Raw genomic sequence first — 15,206 nt, 5'->3', positions numbered from 1 at the left:
TTACTTCAAGTCTAAGTATTAAAATGTGCTAAATATGGTTGCAAGAGGGTTTTTTTTGTTTTTTTTTGCTAATAATGAACTTAGGTACCTAATATTGGCACTCATCTTTTTCATGAATTGATTAAAGAAGCGGCCGCGTGATTTTCTGACAATTGTTTCATCACCGGTATCTTTGTGCAATGAGATAACAATGAAAGACAACCTTTGTTTTTCACACTTGATACTTTGAGAAACTTATGCAAGTGATTTTGTTATTCAAATATTCATCTGTTCACTCTAATCAGTTTGAGAAGTAGCATTAATTTTATAATAACATTTGTCCTGAAAATATATTTTGTATTTCTTTTTTAATACATAATTCATTTTTTCCTGAATTTCACTTGAGTTCAATTCCTTGGAAGGACAAGGAACCTTTAATTGTCAGGCATCCCACTTTAAGCTTCCATCGCTCCCCTATCGCCTCCAATGTAATACTGGTATATTTCTTTTAAATAAAGTTTTCAAAATATGGCAGAAATACTGGATTTTTTTTTTATTTGCCAAACCATGCTAAATAATGGCAGGTTAGACATCAGAGAGAGTTATCTTTATCTACCATCTCAATCAGGGGCGGATTCAAGTCGTCTCCGGAGGTGGTTAGAGTATGGCGCTGAAAGATTATCAGTTTCTCTCTCACCGGATTTTTGCAGCACATCCGAAAATGATCTCAATGTAAAAGAATTTTGTTACTCAAGACACTGCTTAGACAGTCGATCGGAGATTACATGGCCCAACTTGATCGCAATTCCGAAGATGTCTTATCTCAAAATTACACAATAGAACTTGCTTTAAACAACGAAAACGCAGTTACCAAAGTATAACTTAGAATCACATAGTTGAACTTCGAGGTTTTGTTAATAGAAGAAGTAAGAATTCCTTACACTCTAATGCAACGAAGTTCGTAGTGTTTCTTTGTACAACACTGAGGTTTATTCGCAAGTTATTGCCAAATTAATATAGAGGGTGTATGTACTTTTTTTTGCACTCCCTTAAAGTGTTCTGGAAATAACTTCTATAATTTTTGAAACCACTGGCGTCTCTACCATGTAAAATTTGGGGGGGGGGGAACATCATCGAAAGTGATTAAAATGGCACTAGCTAGCCGAACCTGTATATAATATTCGATTCTATTTCTTACCTTTCTGCTTATCTTTATAGACTCCCTTAGGTGTATCAAGAACTGTGTTATAATTGTTTCACAACCTGAATATTATATTCCAAATAAATATAATAGTATTTATATGTTATTCTATCGTTAATATATAAGTTAAATAGAATATAGAATAAAATATAGAATATTTTGTACTTCAAAATATTGGGGGGAACGCGTCCCCCTCGTCCCCCGCCAGACTATCGTGTTTGAAACTGTGTTTGTCTTAACTTGAACATATGCGTGAAGTGGTTTATTGCGCACAGGACAAAAATAACTGTGATAGATTAATTACAAGTAATCCGGTTAGAAACACTGTTGTTTGTATTTTAGTTCCAAAACCGGCCGCCCGCACTCGTTCGCTGGTCAGGTAATACATACTAATTGGGCATGAGGAGAGTATCCGCGAAATTTCATTCAGGCTTTCATCGCTAAACACAACATTCCTGTGTGTCGTCAGGCTCCCTATTTGTATGACGTAGCTCCATGTGACTTTTGGTTATTTCCCAAGCTGAAAATGCCACTAAAAAGGACCCAACTTGAATCAAGAGAAGATATCATGCGGAATGCGATGGTACGGTTGCTCACCATTCCAAAAACTGCGTTTCAAAGTGTTTCTAATAATGGCGGGAGCGTTCGGAGAAGTGTGAGCGTTGGGAGCAGACTACTTTGATGGGGATTAGTGTTTCGGATTTCCAAATCAATAAATGTATTTTTGCCAACTAAAGGTTCGATACTTTTCGAGCACATCTCGTATGTAAACCAGTTAGAATCACACTATAAAGAAAGTAAGTCAGTTAGCATCTACAAAACACTATTAAACAAACCAATACCCGTTTCCAATTTTTTCTTATAGACCAGAAATTTGGGTGTGCAGTTCATGACGTTACAACTATTTTGCATCCTTATTGTAATATCCCTTGATATTTCAAACAATACCACGTGGTTCTACACAAGGATCGAACAGCAGCCGACGGATGCCGTCTCCGAGGAAATACAAGGAGGACACGACGAAATACGAGAAAGACACAGAGAGTCACGAAGACGGCCTCTACAACCCCTCCACAGACTCTGCTTTTAAAACTGGCTATAAAAGAGGATGGACATCAGTCTCCAGCTGATCGCTTCCTAGCTTTCTTTCCAAGCTGCTCTGGGCGGAAGAGACTCTAACCTTACCAATCTCTGCGCTGCTACGGACAAGAGGTTTCTTTCCAATATCTGCACTGCTACGGGAAAAAGATCTGTTTCCAATCTTCGTGCTGCTACGGGAAAAGGTTTATTGCCAATATCCGCGCTGCTACGGGCAAGAAGTTTCTTTCCAATCTCTGCACTGTTAGGGGAAAAAGGTTTGTTTCCAATCTTCGTGCTGCTACGGCAAAAGATTTATTTCCAATATCCGCGCTGCTACGGGCAAGAGGTTTCTTTCCAATATCTGCACTGCTACGGGAAAAAGATTTGTTTCCAATCTTCGTGCTGCTACGGGAAAAGGTTTATTGCCAATATCCGCGCTGCTACGGGCAAGAGGTTTCTTTCCAATCTTCGCGCTGCACTGGCAGAAGATACTAACCCACCTCTGCGATGCTACGAGCAAGAGGTTTCTTTTCAATCTGTTATAATTTGAATGTTTATAAACAAATTTTCAAAAACATTAGAACGATTAAGTTTTACCAGAATAAATACATAGACCTTTCAGTTTAGGTTCCAAAATGTTTTACTGTCAGCAGCCGTTGTTTTGCAATTGCTAAGCTGTTACGGTATTCTAGTCAGAGCAAGAGATTTTAAGCCTCAGTCCAGGAAACAAAACGGAGAATTTGGTCGCCATTTTTTTTTCACAATTCGAAGGCAAGCAAAATAAAGGCCAAATGCCTATCGCGAAACTAAATTGTTTGGTCGAATCGTAACCGAAAACTTCGTGCTCTGACTCTAGCACCACCTATATGAGTGTTATATAATAATAATAATAATAATAATAATAATAATAATAATAATAATAATAATAATAATAATAATAATAATAATAATAATAATAATAATAATAATAATATGTATTTATTTATTTACACTTATTTCAAGGTATTACTGGAATCTATGACCCTAAGCCCGTCACGTACGAGGGATGACGTCACTCGACGAGTACATTGTCCAAGTCCATGGAAGGGGGAGAGAAACAGTCTGGAACCTATATGCTATTACCATCCCGGTATTTGCTTGATGTGAAGGAGGAAAACCTATGAGAAACCTCATTCAGAATGATTGGCCTAAAAGAAAGCTGTAACACTTTCTCAACCGAGTGTTCGCACTGAGAATAATAATAATCTTTATTTCAGTGCCACGAACAGCTTTTTGCAAAAAATACAGCACGTGATATCAGAGCACTACATCTTGATGGAATAATGATACTAATAACACTAGCCAACAAAATTTCACCTTTTTTCTGTAACTGGCATGAAAACAGCTAATCTTTATGTTTTCGGGTGTGCTGATAACGAAAATGTCAATGAAAATGCAAGATTAGCTCTCGTTTTGAAGTTATGATAACTTTACGTTATTGCCTATATAAGCTTATTCATGTATTAACATTGTTGTAATCACTCGGAGAAAGGTCATTGGGGGCGGAACCGCCTTGCCTGGCATGTGCAGTTTTTGCTGGCGTCCCTGATTAGTGTCCAACAGTAATCGACTAACATTGATGCACTTCAGTTTCCTTGACATCTCATTTCCATGTCCGAAATTTGCTGGTGGAAGCGATCCTCGTGCTCGTCGCTTATAGCACCATAGTTGTCAGGAAAGAAGTCCAAGTAGGAATCTAAGAAATGTGACTAGTTTTTTGCCTTCTTATTTCTTAGAAAGTTTGTTGACACTTGAACAAAGACAGGTGGAACAGGAACAGGCAGTCCGTCTGCGTGAGGCACTGATCACATGGCCGACAGTACGTTAGGATATGTCAAGGAAGACTTTTTCTTCTTGGAAATAGCACGTGTTAATGGAGTTGTCATACAAAAGTAACAATCATCCACATGGTTTGATGGTTCTCGCCAGATAATGGGTATATCAAAGCCCATGGATGATTTTTTACGATACAACTACGAATAAAGACTCGAGATACAAAACCGCAACATACGTGAGGAACCCAGGGCTTGTCGTGTTCCCTGATTTCACATTCCATTGTCGTTTTCGTTATCAGCGTGGTCCATATAGTTAACAAACATTTATTTCATTTCAGTTACATTTTCACTGTTGGCTAGTGTAATAATAATAGTAATAATAATAAATAAGAAAACAGTAATAAGAAGAACACTAATATAAAACACAATGTAGATAAAAGTTAATTAAGCAGAAATAAATCCTTATCAACGCTGTAAAACTTGTCCAGGTCTCTATCTATCTAAAACAACGAAAAACTAAGAACAGCAGTCTTAAAATTACTTTTTAGTTTAATGTTTCTAGACATCATTGCTTAAAATTATTAGTCAGGTCTCATAAAATTTTCACTTGCTTAACACATTAAGTCTAAAATGTGCTTGAATCTGTCAATCTTTTTAAAATTTCACATTTTCAATTCAGAGGAACTAAAATCATGCTATTTCTTACGCTATGATTGAGTACCGGTACTTTAAACCTATGTTTCGTAAACAGTATTCACTGATATAAACATTATCTAAAGTTTATTCAAGGAACGTTCAGTACCTCATGTAAACAAATACACGTGGTGATTGTTTGATTTTATTGGTTAAAGAGCCTTAGAACACCCATGCTGCAGAAGAAAATAGTCCTTGCTTATAAGACCCATTACCGGAATTCCTTAGAATTAGACAACAGAAACAACACTTTATCTAAGAACTAAATTGAATTAATGCAATAAAAGAGAATACGCATGCATTGAAAGTGGTTTTAACCCAACTTTATTGCGAATTACAGTTAACAATATGGCCACATGCGGGAATAAGTAAAACATCGACAGGGTACAAGCACGTGCTTCTCGAAAGAAGCGGTGACCGATAGCCAATCATCCGATGACTGGCGGAGTAATACAATTCTGCAATGTTTACATCAGGATCAGAAGGTTCGTTGAATGAACTTTAGTTTTTTTTTTTTTTTTTTTTTTTTTTTTGCATGAATACTGTGTCGAAAGTTTTACTTCTATTCGTAAAACTCTCCGAATTGCAATAATCATTCCAATATTCATAGCTATGTGAATAATTCACCATTTTACTCTTAAAACAGCAGTTGAATAAAGCATTTTTGGACAGATTATATCTTGTTTGTCAGTTTTGGAAATGCTGTTCCAAATTACCGAACAAAATTCTAGTTTTGGTCTTACAAGTAACTTATATAAATATACATATGTTTTGCCCCCTTGAAACATAGGCCACTGTTTAAAAATAATAATAATAATAATAATAATAATAATAATAATAATAATAATAATAATAATAATAATAATAATAATAATAATAATAATAATAATAAATGAAGCCTTGTATTTATAATAATATAAGAATTGTGTACCCGTGCTAGCAGTGATATTAAGCGTTTCCAACTTTATGATTTTCCTCATAAATTTAGGAATAAATCTTTGAAGGGGAATATTTTAGGAAACATATCTATGGGGGGAATTTCCTAAAGCAAAAAACTGTATCTTCTTTTACTATAATTTTAATTCTAACATGTCATTGAAGTTATGACCTGAGTTTAATATCCTATATTGAATTAACACATTCCTTATTTCCTCTTTACACTCACGCAAGTTTGTTTGTTTATAACTGGTAGATCACTTGTATATATAATTTTTAAAACGGATTTAGAACTGCAATTTCATTTTTAAATTAAGAACTTTTAAATCAAATCGATCTATTGAGAATTTCCCTCGCACCATTAGGTTTGTTGTGCTCTGTAATATTTGTGATTGTCTGGCTATAGGACTGGTACTATAAATATAGGGTGTTTCAAAACAACAACGACTACGTTTGGGAGGTGATTCCTGACACCAAGGTAAGACAAAAAGCATAGACCAACCTGGGTGCAGAAATTCGTCATTTCGGGGTAATAGGCTGTCGGAAACATGAAAAAAAAATTAACTTCAAAGGTCCATAGTTCTAATACTATGGTCATGGGCGTCTCTGGCATCTTAAAATGGGGGGGGACAACTAGAATGCTAGTAGACCCCAACTAAATTTATGTCAAAACGATAAGTACATGGGAATCTACTTGTATTATGAGCTAACGGGATCCTCCTCTTACCTCTACCAATACAATTCACCGTAATTATCTTCTATTATGCGCTACTTGCCACAAATTTAAGTTTACATACAATATGGTTCTTAGATAATTTCTTCGCCTTGACAAAGAAATTATACTTTTTAATACTATCCATTAATTTAACTTTTCCCTACCACCCTTGTTTTTCTTCTATCATACCTTCTACACGTCATTCGGAATATAATTTATTCTCTGACAACGTCTTAACACTTTGGACGCCAAGTTATTCGTAGTGATTTCACTTTGAACGCCATATGTACCACCGGTATGGTACACGAGGTTCCTGTATGTCACGCCACGTGTACCACCCGTGGTACACACAGTAGCTACTGTTTGACGCCTTGTATTCCACCAGTGGACACTGATTGAATGAAATAGAATGGTACAAATCACTACGAATAGCTTGGCGTCCAAAGTGGGAGCCTCGTGTACCACCGGTGGTACATATGGCGTCCAGTGTCATTCATTGCTTCATTGTTCCAAGTTTTACGTTCATCTCAAAGTACAGATTTCGAGAACTCGATTCCTTTTTGTTGCCTTCTCATAATGCCACGTTTCTGTTTCGTCCAATCCGATACTCTTCATTTGGTTCCTTTCTGTAACTCTTCATTAAGTGACTCATGGTATGCTTGCTTCCCACCATAATAATCACAATCTTTTAAAAGATTTTCTCCCTTTTTTTCCCCGTCGTTTCTATTTAAAGTTTACATTTAATATCTTCGTTAATAATACTACCTAGGTATTTAAATATAGGCAGAGTTTCTTCGTGGCTAAGCAGTTAGCTTATGGACCTTTGGTGCCGGAGACCTGTGTTCGATTCCCGGCAGGAACTCATGTGGTTCGGCTCTCATATAAACTGTAGGTTCACTTCTTAAATATAGCCACGCTGCTTAAAAGGACGCTAAACTAAACTGAAATCAAAGCAAATTAAACATAAGCACCTATTCTACTGCCTTTCTCAGACGTCTATCACAGCCTCAGTAATCTAGCCAACAGTGGTGCTCTTTTTCATATTTATTTTCATCTTATATTACTTTCAGATCCTTTCTTTGTGTTATTTGGCATCATGTTAATTCTCGATTCATATCCCACAATAACAACATTTTATTTGAGAGTAGTTATGATAGTCCTTAACCATATGCGTCCTCCTATAATCAACGTGTTCCCTGATTAAACTATTTTTCGCTACTCTTCTAGATATTAAATGATAGTACTTGGAAGGAAACAGATTTTTTGTCAAATATTTCTTTGTATTCACCATCCTATATCATTTATTGTATTCATATGGTTCATATGTGGGTTTCTTCCGAACCTTTGAGCTTCTCTCCCAAGCTTCTTTAGTATCTTCATCCAAATTATCAAAGTAAACCAATTAAAACTCTTCTAAACCAACGAACACTACACACACTTTATTTCTTCCCTTGTCTAAACAGCTTTCACCTATTTAACTCAATGGAGCCTCTTTGTGCTTCTCCTCCCAAATTAAACTCTTCAACTGCATCGTCCACAGAATCACTTTCATATTTGACCCTCAATTTTTGTTGCGTGTGACGTGAAAATAAGATACTGGTGGAAACACATTTTACTTTACTCCCGTATACATCTCATTTGAGCGAAATACGTACATCGGTCACCGTAAACTGCAGGCCGAACGTAGTGTCTATTGAGGGCATATGTTAGTACTTAAACAAGGCGAGTGTAGTTAAGTATGATCACATTATTTGTCTGCAATCGTTGCTGGTTGAGTAGCTGCAACAGAGACTATTTTGACTGACCAAGCAGTGTATCCTTTAAAAATAATCTTTCTTTGAAAGTGACACACATCAGATAGGCATTTTAATAACACCAAATTAATACTTAAAACAGATATATCTTTCACTTCCTTTGCCTGTCTTTACTAGTTCCACATGAAAAACTAAATACCTTACAGCATTGATCCATTTCATAACTTCACAAAATATTGGGGGAGACGCGTCCCCCCTGTCCCCCGCCAGAAACGCCCGTGACTATGGGACCCACCGTAGATGGGTCAAGACTTCGCTTAGGAAGAAGTAGGTGTCCTGTCCAAATATCCAAGTTTCAGAATCCTGTGGTTCTTCTGCAACAATTTTTTACAGGTAGTTGTTGAGTAGGTTACTTGAAATTATATGCCCGTAGCCGAACTCCCTCTATAAAAATTGTTGCGTGAGTACCGCAGGATTCCGAAATATGTATTTTTTGGATAGGGCACATGCAAGTTCCTAAATGAAGTCTTGACTCGACTACGGTAGGTTCCATAGTATTGGAGCTATGGACCTTTAAAGTTCATTTCTTCATGTTTTCGGCAGCCTATAACTCTTCGAAATGAGGGATTTCTGTACTCAGATTTAGTCTATACTTTTTGTCTTTATCTTGGTGTCAGAAATCAGCTCTTAAACTTTGTCAGTGTTGTTTAGAAACACCCTGTAAGTTCTGTAAGTTGAAGTAGAAATATATACATATTTACCTACCTGGCAGATTCCTTGCAAGAGTCGGACAGTGAAGAAGAGAGCCCAATGGCCCTTGGCTGCGGCGGGAGAGAGAGCAGCCAGTACAGCATTGAGGAACATAGGAATTCCGAGGACTTTCTTCACTCCAAACAGCTCGGCTAATCGTCCTCCTGGAACTTGTGATATAAGGTAACCCCAGAAGAAGGCGCTTAGAATAAGTCCTTGCGTCGCTTCATCCCATTCGAACTGTCCTTCAAAATTCTGAAAGATAAAATAATAATAATAATAATAATAATAATAATAATAATAATAATAATAATAATAATAATAATTTTTAACTGAAAAAATATAGAAAATACCAACGAATCGCGAGGGGGGAGTAAAATAGCAAAATTTTTCATAACTTATCTCAAATTGGTAAAATCGAGAAAACTCATAAAGTTTTGAACCAATTGCTACATCTCAATTTGGTTGTTACACTTTCTTATTGATATTCTGTTATTAGTTTACTTGTTATTACATGTTTCACTGTAAAATGGTCGACATGCTGTTTCTGGAGGTGTGCATACTAATAAAAAAATAAATCAAGCGCTAGAGACTCAATAGCACGCTTACCGTGACTTTAAATTATACGAATCGACACCACAACCACATGACTTCAATCCTTAGACTTTGGCATTAATGTCTTCCAGATAGTGAATTTGGAGGAATGGATATTACGGTAATCTAACCGCAATTCCATATGGTTTCCAACTAATGTTTCTCAGACACTAAATTCAGTAGAGGGAGCTTGTGAAATGGGCATCACGTAGATCCCATAAACTTTCCTATTGTTTGTCAGACATTGAATTCAGTGAATAAATATTGTAACAAGGGCGTCACATACACCCCATAGACTTTACGATTGTTTATCAGCGATTGAATTAATTGAAGAAATCTTGTGACAAGCGCATCACATACACCCCATAGACTTTACGATTGTTTTTCAGCGATTGAATTCGTTGAAGAATTCTTGTGACAAGGGCATCACATACACCCCATAGACTTAACGATTTTTTTAAATCAACGATTGAATTCATTGAAGAAATCTTGTGACAAGGGCATCACATACACCCCATAGACTTTACGATTGTTTATCAGCGATTGAATTCATTGAAGAAATCTTGTGACAAGGGCATCGCATACACCCCATGAACTTTACGATTGTTTATCAGCGATTGAATTCATTGAAGAAATCTTGTGACAAGAACAATACATAGACCCCATAGACTTTACTATTAATGTTTGCCAAATATTGAATTCTTTAGAGGGATATTGTGAAGTAGATACCACATAGACCCCATAGACTTTCCTATTGTTTGTCAGACATTGAATTTAGTTGAGGAATCTAACGAAATAGGCACCACATAGACTCCATAGATTTTCCGGTTAATGTTGCCATGCAATGAATTTAGTATAGAGAGCTTGTAAAATGAGCACCAGATAGACTCCATAGAGTTCACGATTAATGTTTGCCAGTCATTGAATTCTGGAGAGGCATATTGCGAAGTGGGCACCATATAGACCCCATACATTTTACGATTGCTTGTCAGGCATTGAATTCAGTGGAGAAACCTTGCGAAATAGACACCACATAGGCCCCCTAGATTTCCGATTGTTTATCAGGAATTAATTTCATTGGATGTAGCTTGTGAAATGGGCATCACATAGATCCCATACATATACCCCATAGACTTTAAGGTTAATGTCTGTCATATATTGCCTCCCCGCTGGCCTAGTGACTAGCCCGTGCACCTTTGGTGCACGAGGCTCCGGATTCGATGAATAATTTGAATGCAATACAATGGGGTGTTTCGTATTCCACTTTAAACTGTAGGCCCACGTCTTATGTAGCCTCGGTGCTGAAAGGAACAATAACCTCCCAATCATCAGCCCCATAGAATTTTCTATGAACGTTTCTAAGAAGAATTCAGAGTAGGGGGTTTGTGGGACCACCTTTGTCTGATATCAACCATTTAAACTTTCCAATTGGCGTTTCAGAACGTAGGACGTGCGCAATGGAAGGCAGGTCAACCGGATCTTAAACCAGTAGTTTATAGAAGAATATGCAAAACAGAAGACAGGAACGAAGCTACTATTTTGAGAGCTACACGAACCTCCATTATAATTTGATTATCAAATTATGCCACATAGATAGATAGATAGATAGATAGATAGATAGATAGATAGATAGATAGATAGATAGATAGATAGATAGATAGATAGATAGATAGATAGATAGATAGATAGAAGATATACTAATTGAACCTGCACTCTCTACACAGTGCATCATTCACATATGAGCATGAATTTGTACATGTCTCTTTACAGACACAAGTGAAAGGCATCTTACTAAAAATCAGCAAGGGGTACTATAAAAGGAAGATTTTTTCAATATCTCGCACCATTTGCAAGATTTGAACCTACTTCCGGTTGGAGTTACTAACTCATTTATGATCAGTGTTCTCTTTCTTCTTGCCTTGAAGAAGAAGCAAATACTTTACACAATTAATTATAATGTCAGTGATATATGGTGTTCATTGCGCAAAACATTCCAAACAATAAAGATTCATCTTAGACAGGAAAAATGGTTATCCTTCGTTTATCATTATCATTTGGCCATGAAACAAACACCTGAGAGATATACAATCCCTGTATACAAATATGTGGTGTTGGAATGTATAACCCATAGGATATGCTTTAATTTTAAAAAATCAACACTTCCAGTGTACTCCTAAAAACTGTAATAAAGAAATAACGGCCATATTTTATAAATATTCAATTAAAACTGAACAACCTACAGAAAATTTGCAATCGATCACTGAAACCGGCATCTTTCTAGAACCTGTGGTTCCCGAGAACTCACTGTCGAAAGGATTGACACAAACATATAAAGTTAGCATTTTAATATATATATATATATATATATATATATATATATATATATATATATATATATATATATATATATATATATATATATATACTAGCTGAACCTGCGCTGTCTACTCAGCGCATCGTTCTGTTATGACCTTGAATCTCCTTCCCACTCATACAAATAACTTCTAGGAGATTCACAAAGGAAGTGAATTGCTATGTATAGATGTCGGAGTGAGTTTGTAGTAAATTTGTAGAAGTAATACGATATCAAGTGGAAACATTTTTTAAAAATAAATCCATATCCGTCAGAGTGCGCCTCATTGTGGCTCTTGAGGCCTTTGAAGTTGCCAACATTCAATAGGTTTAGCTTTTCAGATTTAAGCAAAGCGCCTGCAATATCCGTCAACCCACCATACGTAACTTCTCTTCTGGTTGCCTAACACCGTAGTTTCGGCCTGCAACAATGTTTAAAACGGCCGCTAAGATGTTGAATGGAAAAATAACGACACGGTTTTTAAAAATTTGAGTGAGAACCGGACAATCTACACAAAATTTGGAATCGACAGTGAAAACAGCACATTTCTAGCACTCGTGGTTTTCGAAATCTCATTGTCGGAAAGATTGCGGACAAACATAGAAACCTAGCATTTTAATATTTTTAACTAGCTGAACCTGCGCTCTCTACACAGCGCCCCATTCACATATGAGCATGAATCTCCTTGTTATTCCTCACATCTATACATGTCCCTTTACAATCACAAGTGAAAGATGTCTTTATAAAACTTGGCAAGAGACACCATAAAGGGGAGATTTTTTCGATTATTTTTTCAATATCTCGCACCGTTTGCAAGATTTAAGCCTACTTCCGGTTGGAGTTTTTAATTTATGTATGATCAGTGTTTTCTTTCTTCTTGTATGGAGTATGTAATAAGCAAATACATTACACACACAATTAATTATAATGTCAGTGATATACGGTGTTCATTGGGCGAAACACTCCAAACAATAAAGATTCAACTTAGAGTGGAGAAATGGTTATCCTTCGTTTTTCATTATCATTTAGACATGAAACAAACGCCTGAGAGGTATGCAACCACTTATATATAATGTGTTGAAGTGTATAATGGGTAGCATATGATGCTTTAGTTTTTTTCTAATTTCAACACTTCCAGTGTACCCGTAAAAATGTAATAAAGAAATAGTCGCCATGTTTTTTTTAAATATTCAATTAAAACTGGACAATCTACATAAAATTTGTAATCGATCAGTGAAAACGTCATCTTTCTAGAGCCTGTAGTTTCCGAGATCTCATTGTCGAAAAGATTGGCCACAAACGTATAAACGTCCACAAACATATAGTTTAAAAGAACTCCAAAGATGGCAGCACAATTCATTTGTATTGATTTTGGAAAAGGCTTATTAAAATACAAAGGCATTGAACAATAGCTTTAAAACATAAACTTTATTAAAAAAAGATATATATATATATATATTTAAATAATAACTTATTTATAGTACATATACTTCAAAATATTGTTATTGTTAAACGTGAAATCACAAATAACCGTAAGTGAAACGTTTGAAATCTAAAGTTAGAGGTTGGAGTTCAGGCATTTTTTTTTTATTAGGCAAAACCAGACCCTATTCAGGATCGTCCTGAACTCGTTGTTCCCTTGCGACCACCGGCACCAGTTCAAACCCATCCACATCCAATTGACGCTCCTGTCTCATTAGACCAGCTATTGACGTTTCTAACGCTAACTTTGCAAAACATCCACCCTTTTATTAGGCCGCATATTCTACAGCAAATCATTCTGGCAGCAAAAACCACTTTTCATGTTAATTTTACTGCTACTTATTCCGGAAATACTGTTCATTTTCATAAATCACATGCTAGTTCACTTGTTTAACATCATGGCTTTAACTTTTCTCTTTCTGAACATCCGATCACTACCAAAACACGAAGTTTTATTTGAACAGCTTCTTCTTGAGGAACATGTTACAGTATTCTTACTCAATGAAACCTTTCTAACAAACTCTCGTACTTGCCGTTTACCACGATATACCATGTTACATTCTGCAAATCCCGTACCTGCACTTCGAGCAAATGGGGGAGTAGCCATAGGGATTTCTCCTCACATCCCTTATCGCCAGCATCAGTATACTGCAACAGCTCTTCCTGAATATCTCCTTGCCACAGTTTATTTCAAAAATGTCATCATCACCCTAGCAACTATATACATCAGACCAAATCATCCATTACCTCAGCAGTTCGTACAATATATCTCCAATACTTTCAATAGATACATCATTATGGCCGATTTCAATATGCATAGCCGCAGCGATGGTGACCGGACAAATTTCATTAACTTCATAACAACCCACACTACTGGGGTTATTGTTGATCTTCCACAAGCTACACGCCCAATTTCAAACACCAAGCCTGACATAGTCATTGTCTCCACAAATCTTATCTCACATTGCACTGTAGAAATCCTTGATCTTCTTGGTAGTGATCATGCACCAATCAAGCTTGTTTACAAACCATACTCAACTACGACCCATTCCTCTTTACCAGTACGAGTGAGCTTGCGCTACGATAAAGCTAAATGGGATCAATATCGTTCACATATTACAGACCTCACCAGTGATATAACAGAACCGGCCACATGTGATGATTTATACCAGACTGTAGATCGCATTACATCCGCAATCCAGGAAGCCAGCCACTTGTATATTCCAACAACGAAATCTGTTCCATATCAGCCTAAACTTCCGACACACTATCTCTCCATGATCAAACGTTCACGTCAGCTCTATCGAGAATATCTCCACACTCGCAACCCAGAAGCACTCCGACATCACAAACAACTTCAACGTACAGTGCACAATTACATCAAAGCATATAAACTCCGGTGCTGGGTAAAGACATGCAACACCCTGTCTGAAACATCGCATCCTACTAAATTCTGGTCCCGCTTCAATGCGCTTTGTGGAAAAGTCTCTAGTACACCCTACCTCATTTTATTGGATGATACACCTGTTAGTACCGATAGCGATAAAGCAAATGCCTTTGCAGATCACCTACAAGTTATCTTCACACCGCCATTTGAGAAAACACCTCACCCTGCAGACAGACTCAATACTTCATCACCAGAACTACAACCCAATCCTACTCATGTTTTACCTCCTAATACTGCTGTTTCCGCCCCAATCACCACTCACGAAATCTCTCAAGTTCTCAATAATAAACGAAATACTGCACCTGGCTTAGATAACGTGACGTATCGCCATATCAAGGAATGCCCTATTTCACTATTACTACTTCTTGCGAATATCTATACATTCATATTGCGAACTGGCTTCTTTCC

The 15,206-nt window shown here is 36.7% G+C and overlaps 1 protein-coding gene across 1 annotated transcript in view; it reads right to left on the bottom strand.

Annotated features, from left to right (window-relative positions):
* LOC145678800 (putative inorganic phosphate cotransporter) overlaps positions 1-15,206 on the bottom strand; it is a 151,487-nt gene that overhangs the window by 71,231 nt on the left and 65,050 nt on the right. The window contains exon 3 of the mRNA XM_081749317.1: positions 8,938-9,177. Within this exon, the coding sequence (XP_081605443.1) occupies positions 8,938-9,177 (240 nt within the window). The remainder of the gene's footprint in view (positions 1-8,937; positions 9,178-15,206) is intronic.

Source organism: Thermobia domestica, chromosome 2 (assembly GCF_964235325.1).
Source record: "Thermobia domestica chromosome 2, izTheDome1.hap1.1, whole genome shotgun sequence".
NCBI classification, from domain to species: domain Eukaryota; kingdom Metazoa; phylum Arthropoda; class Insecta; order Zygentoma; family Lepismatidae; genus Thermobia; species Thermobia domestica.
Note: the sequence above shows the minus strand (reverse complement) of the source record. Positions and strands in the feature narration are given on the sequence as shown.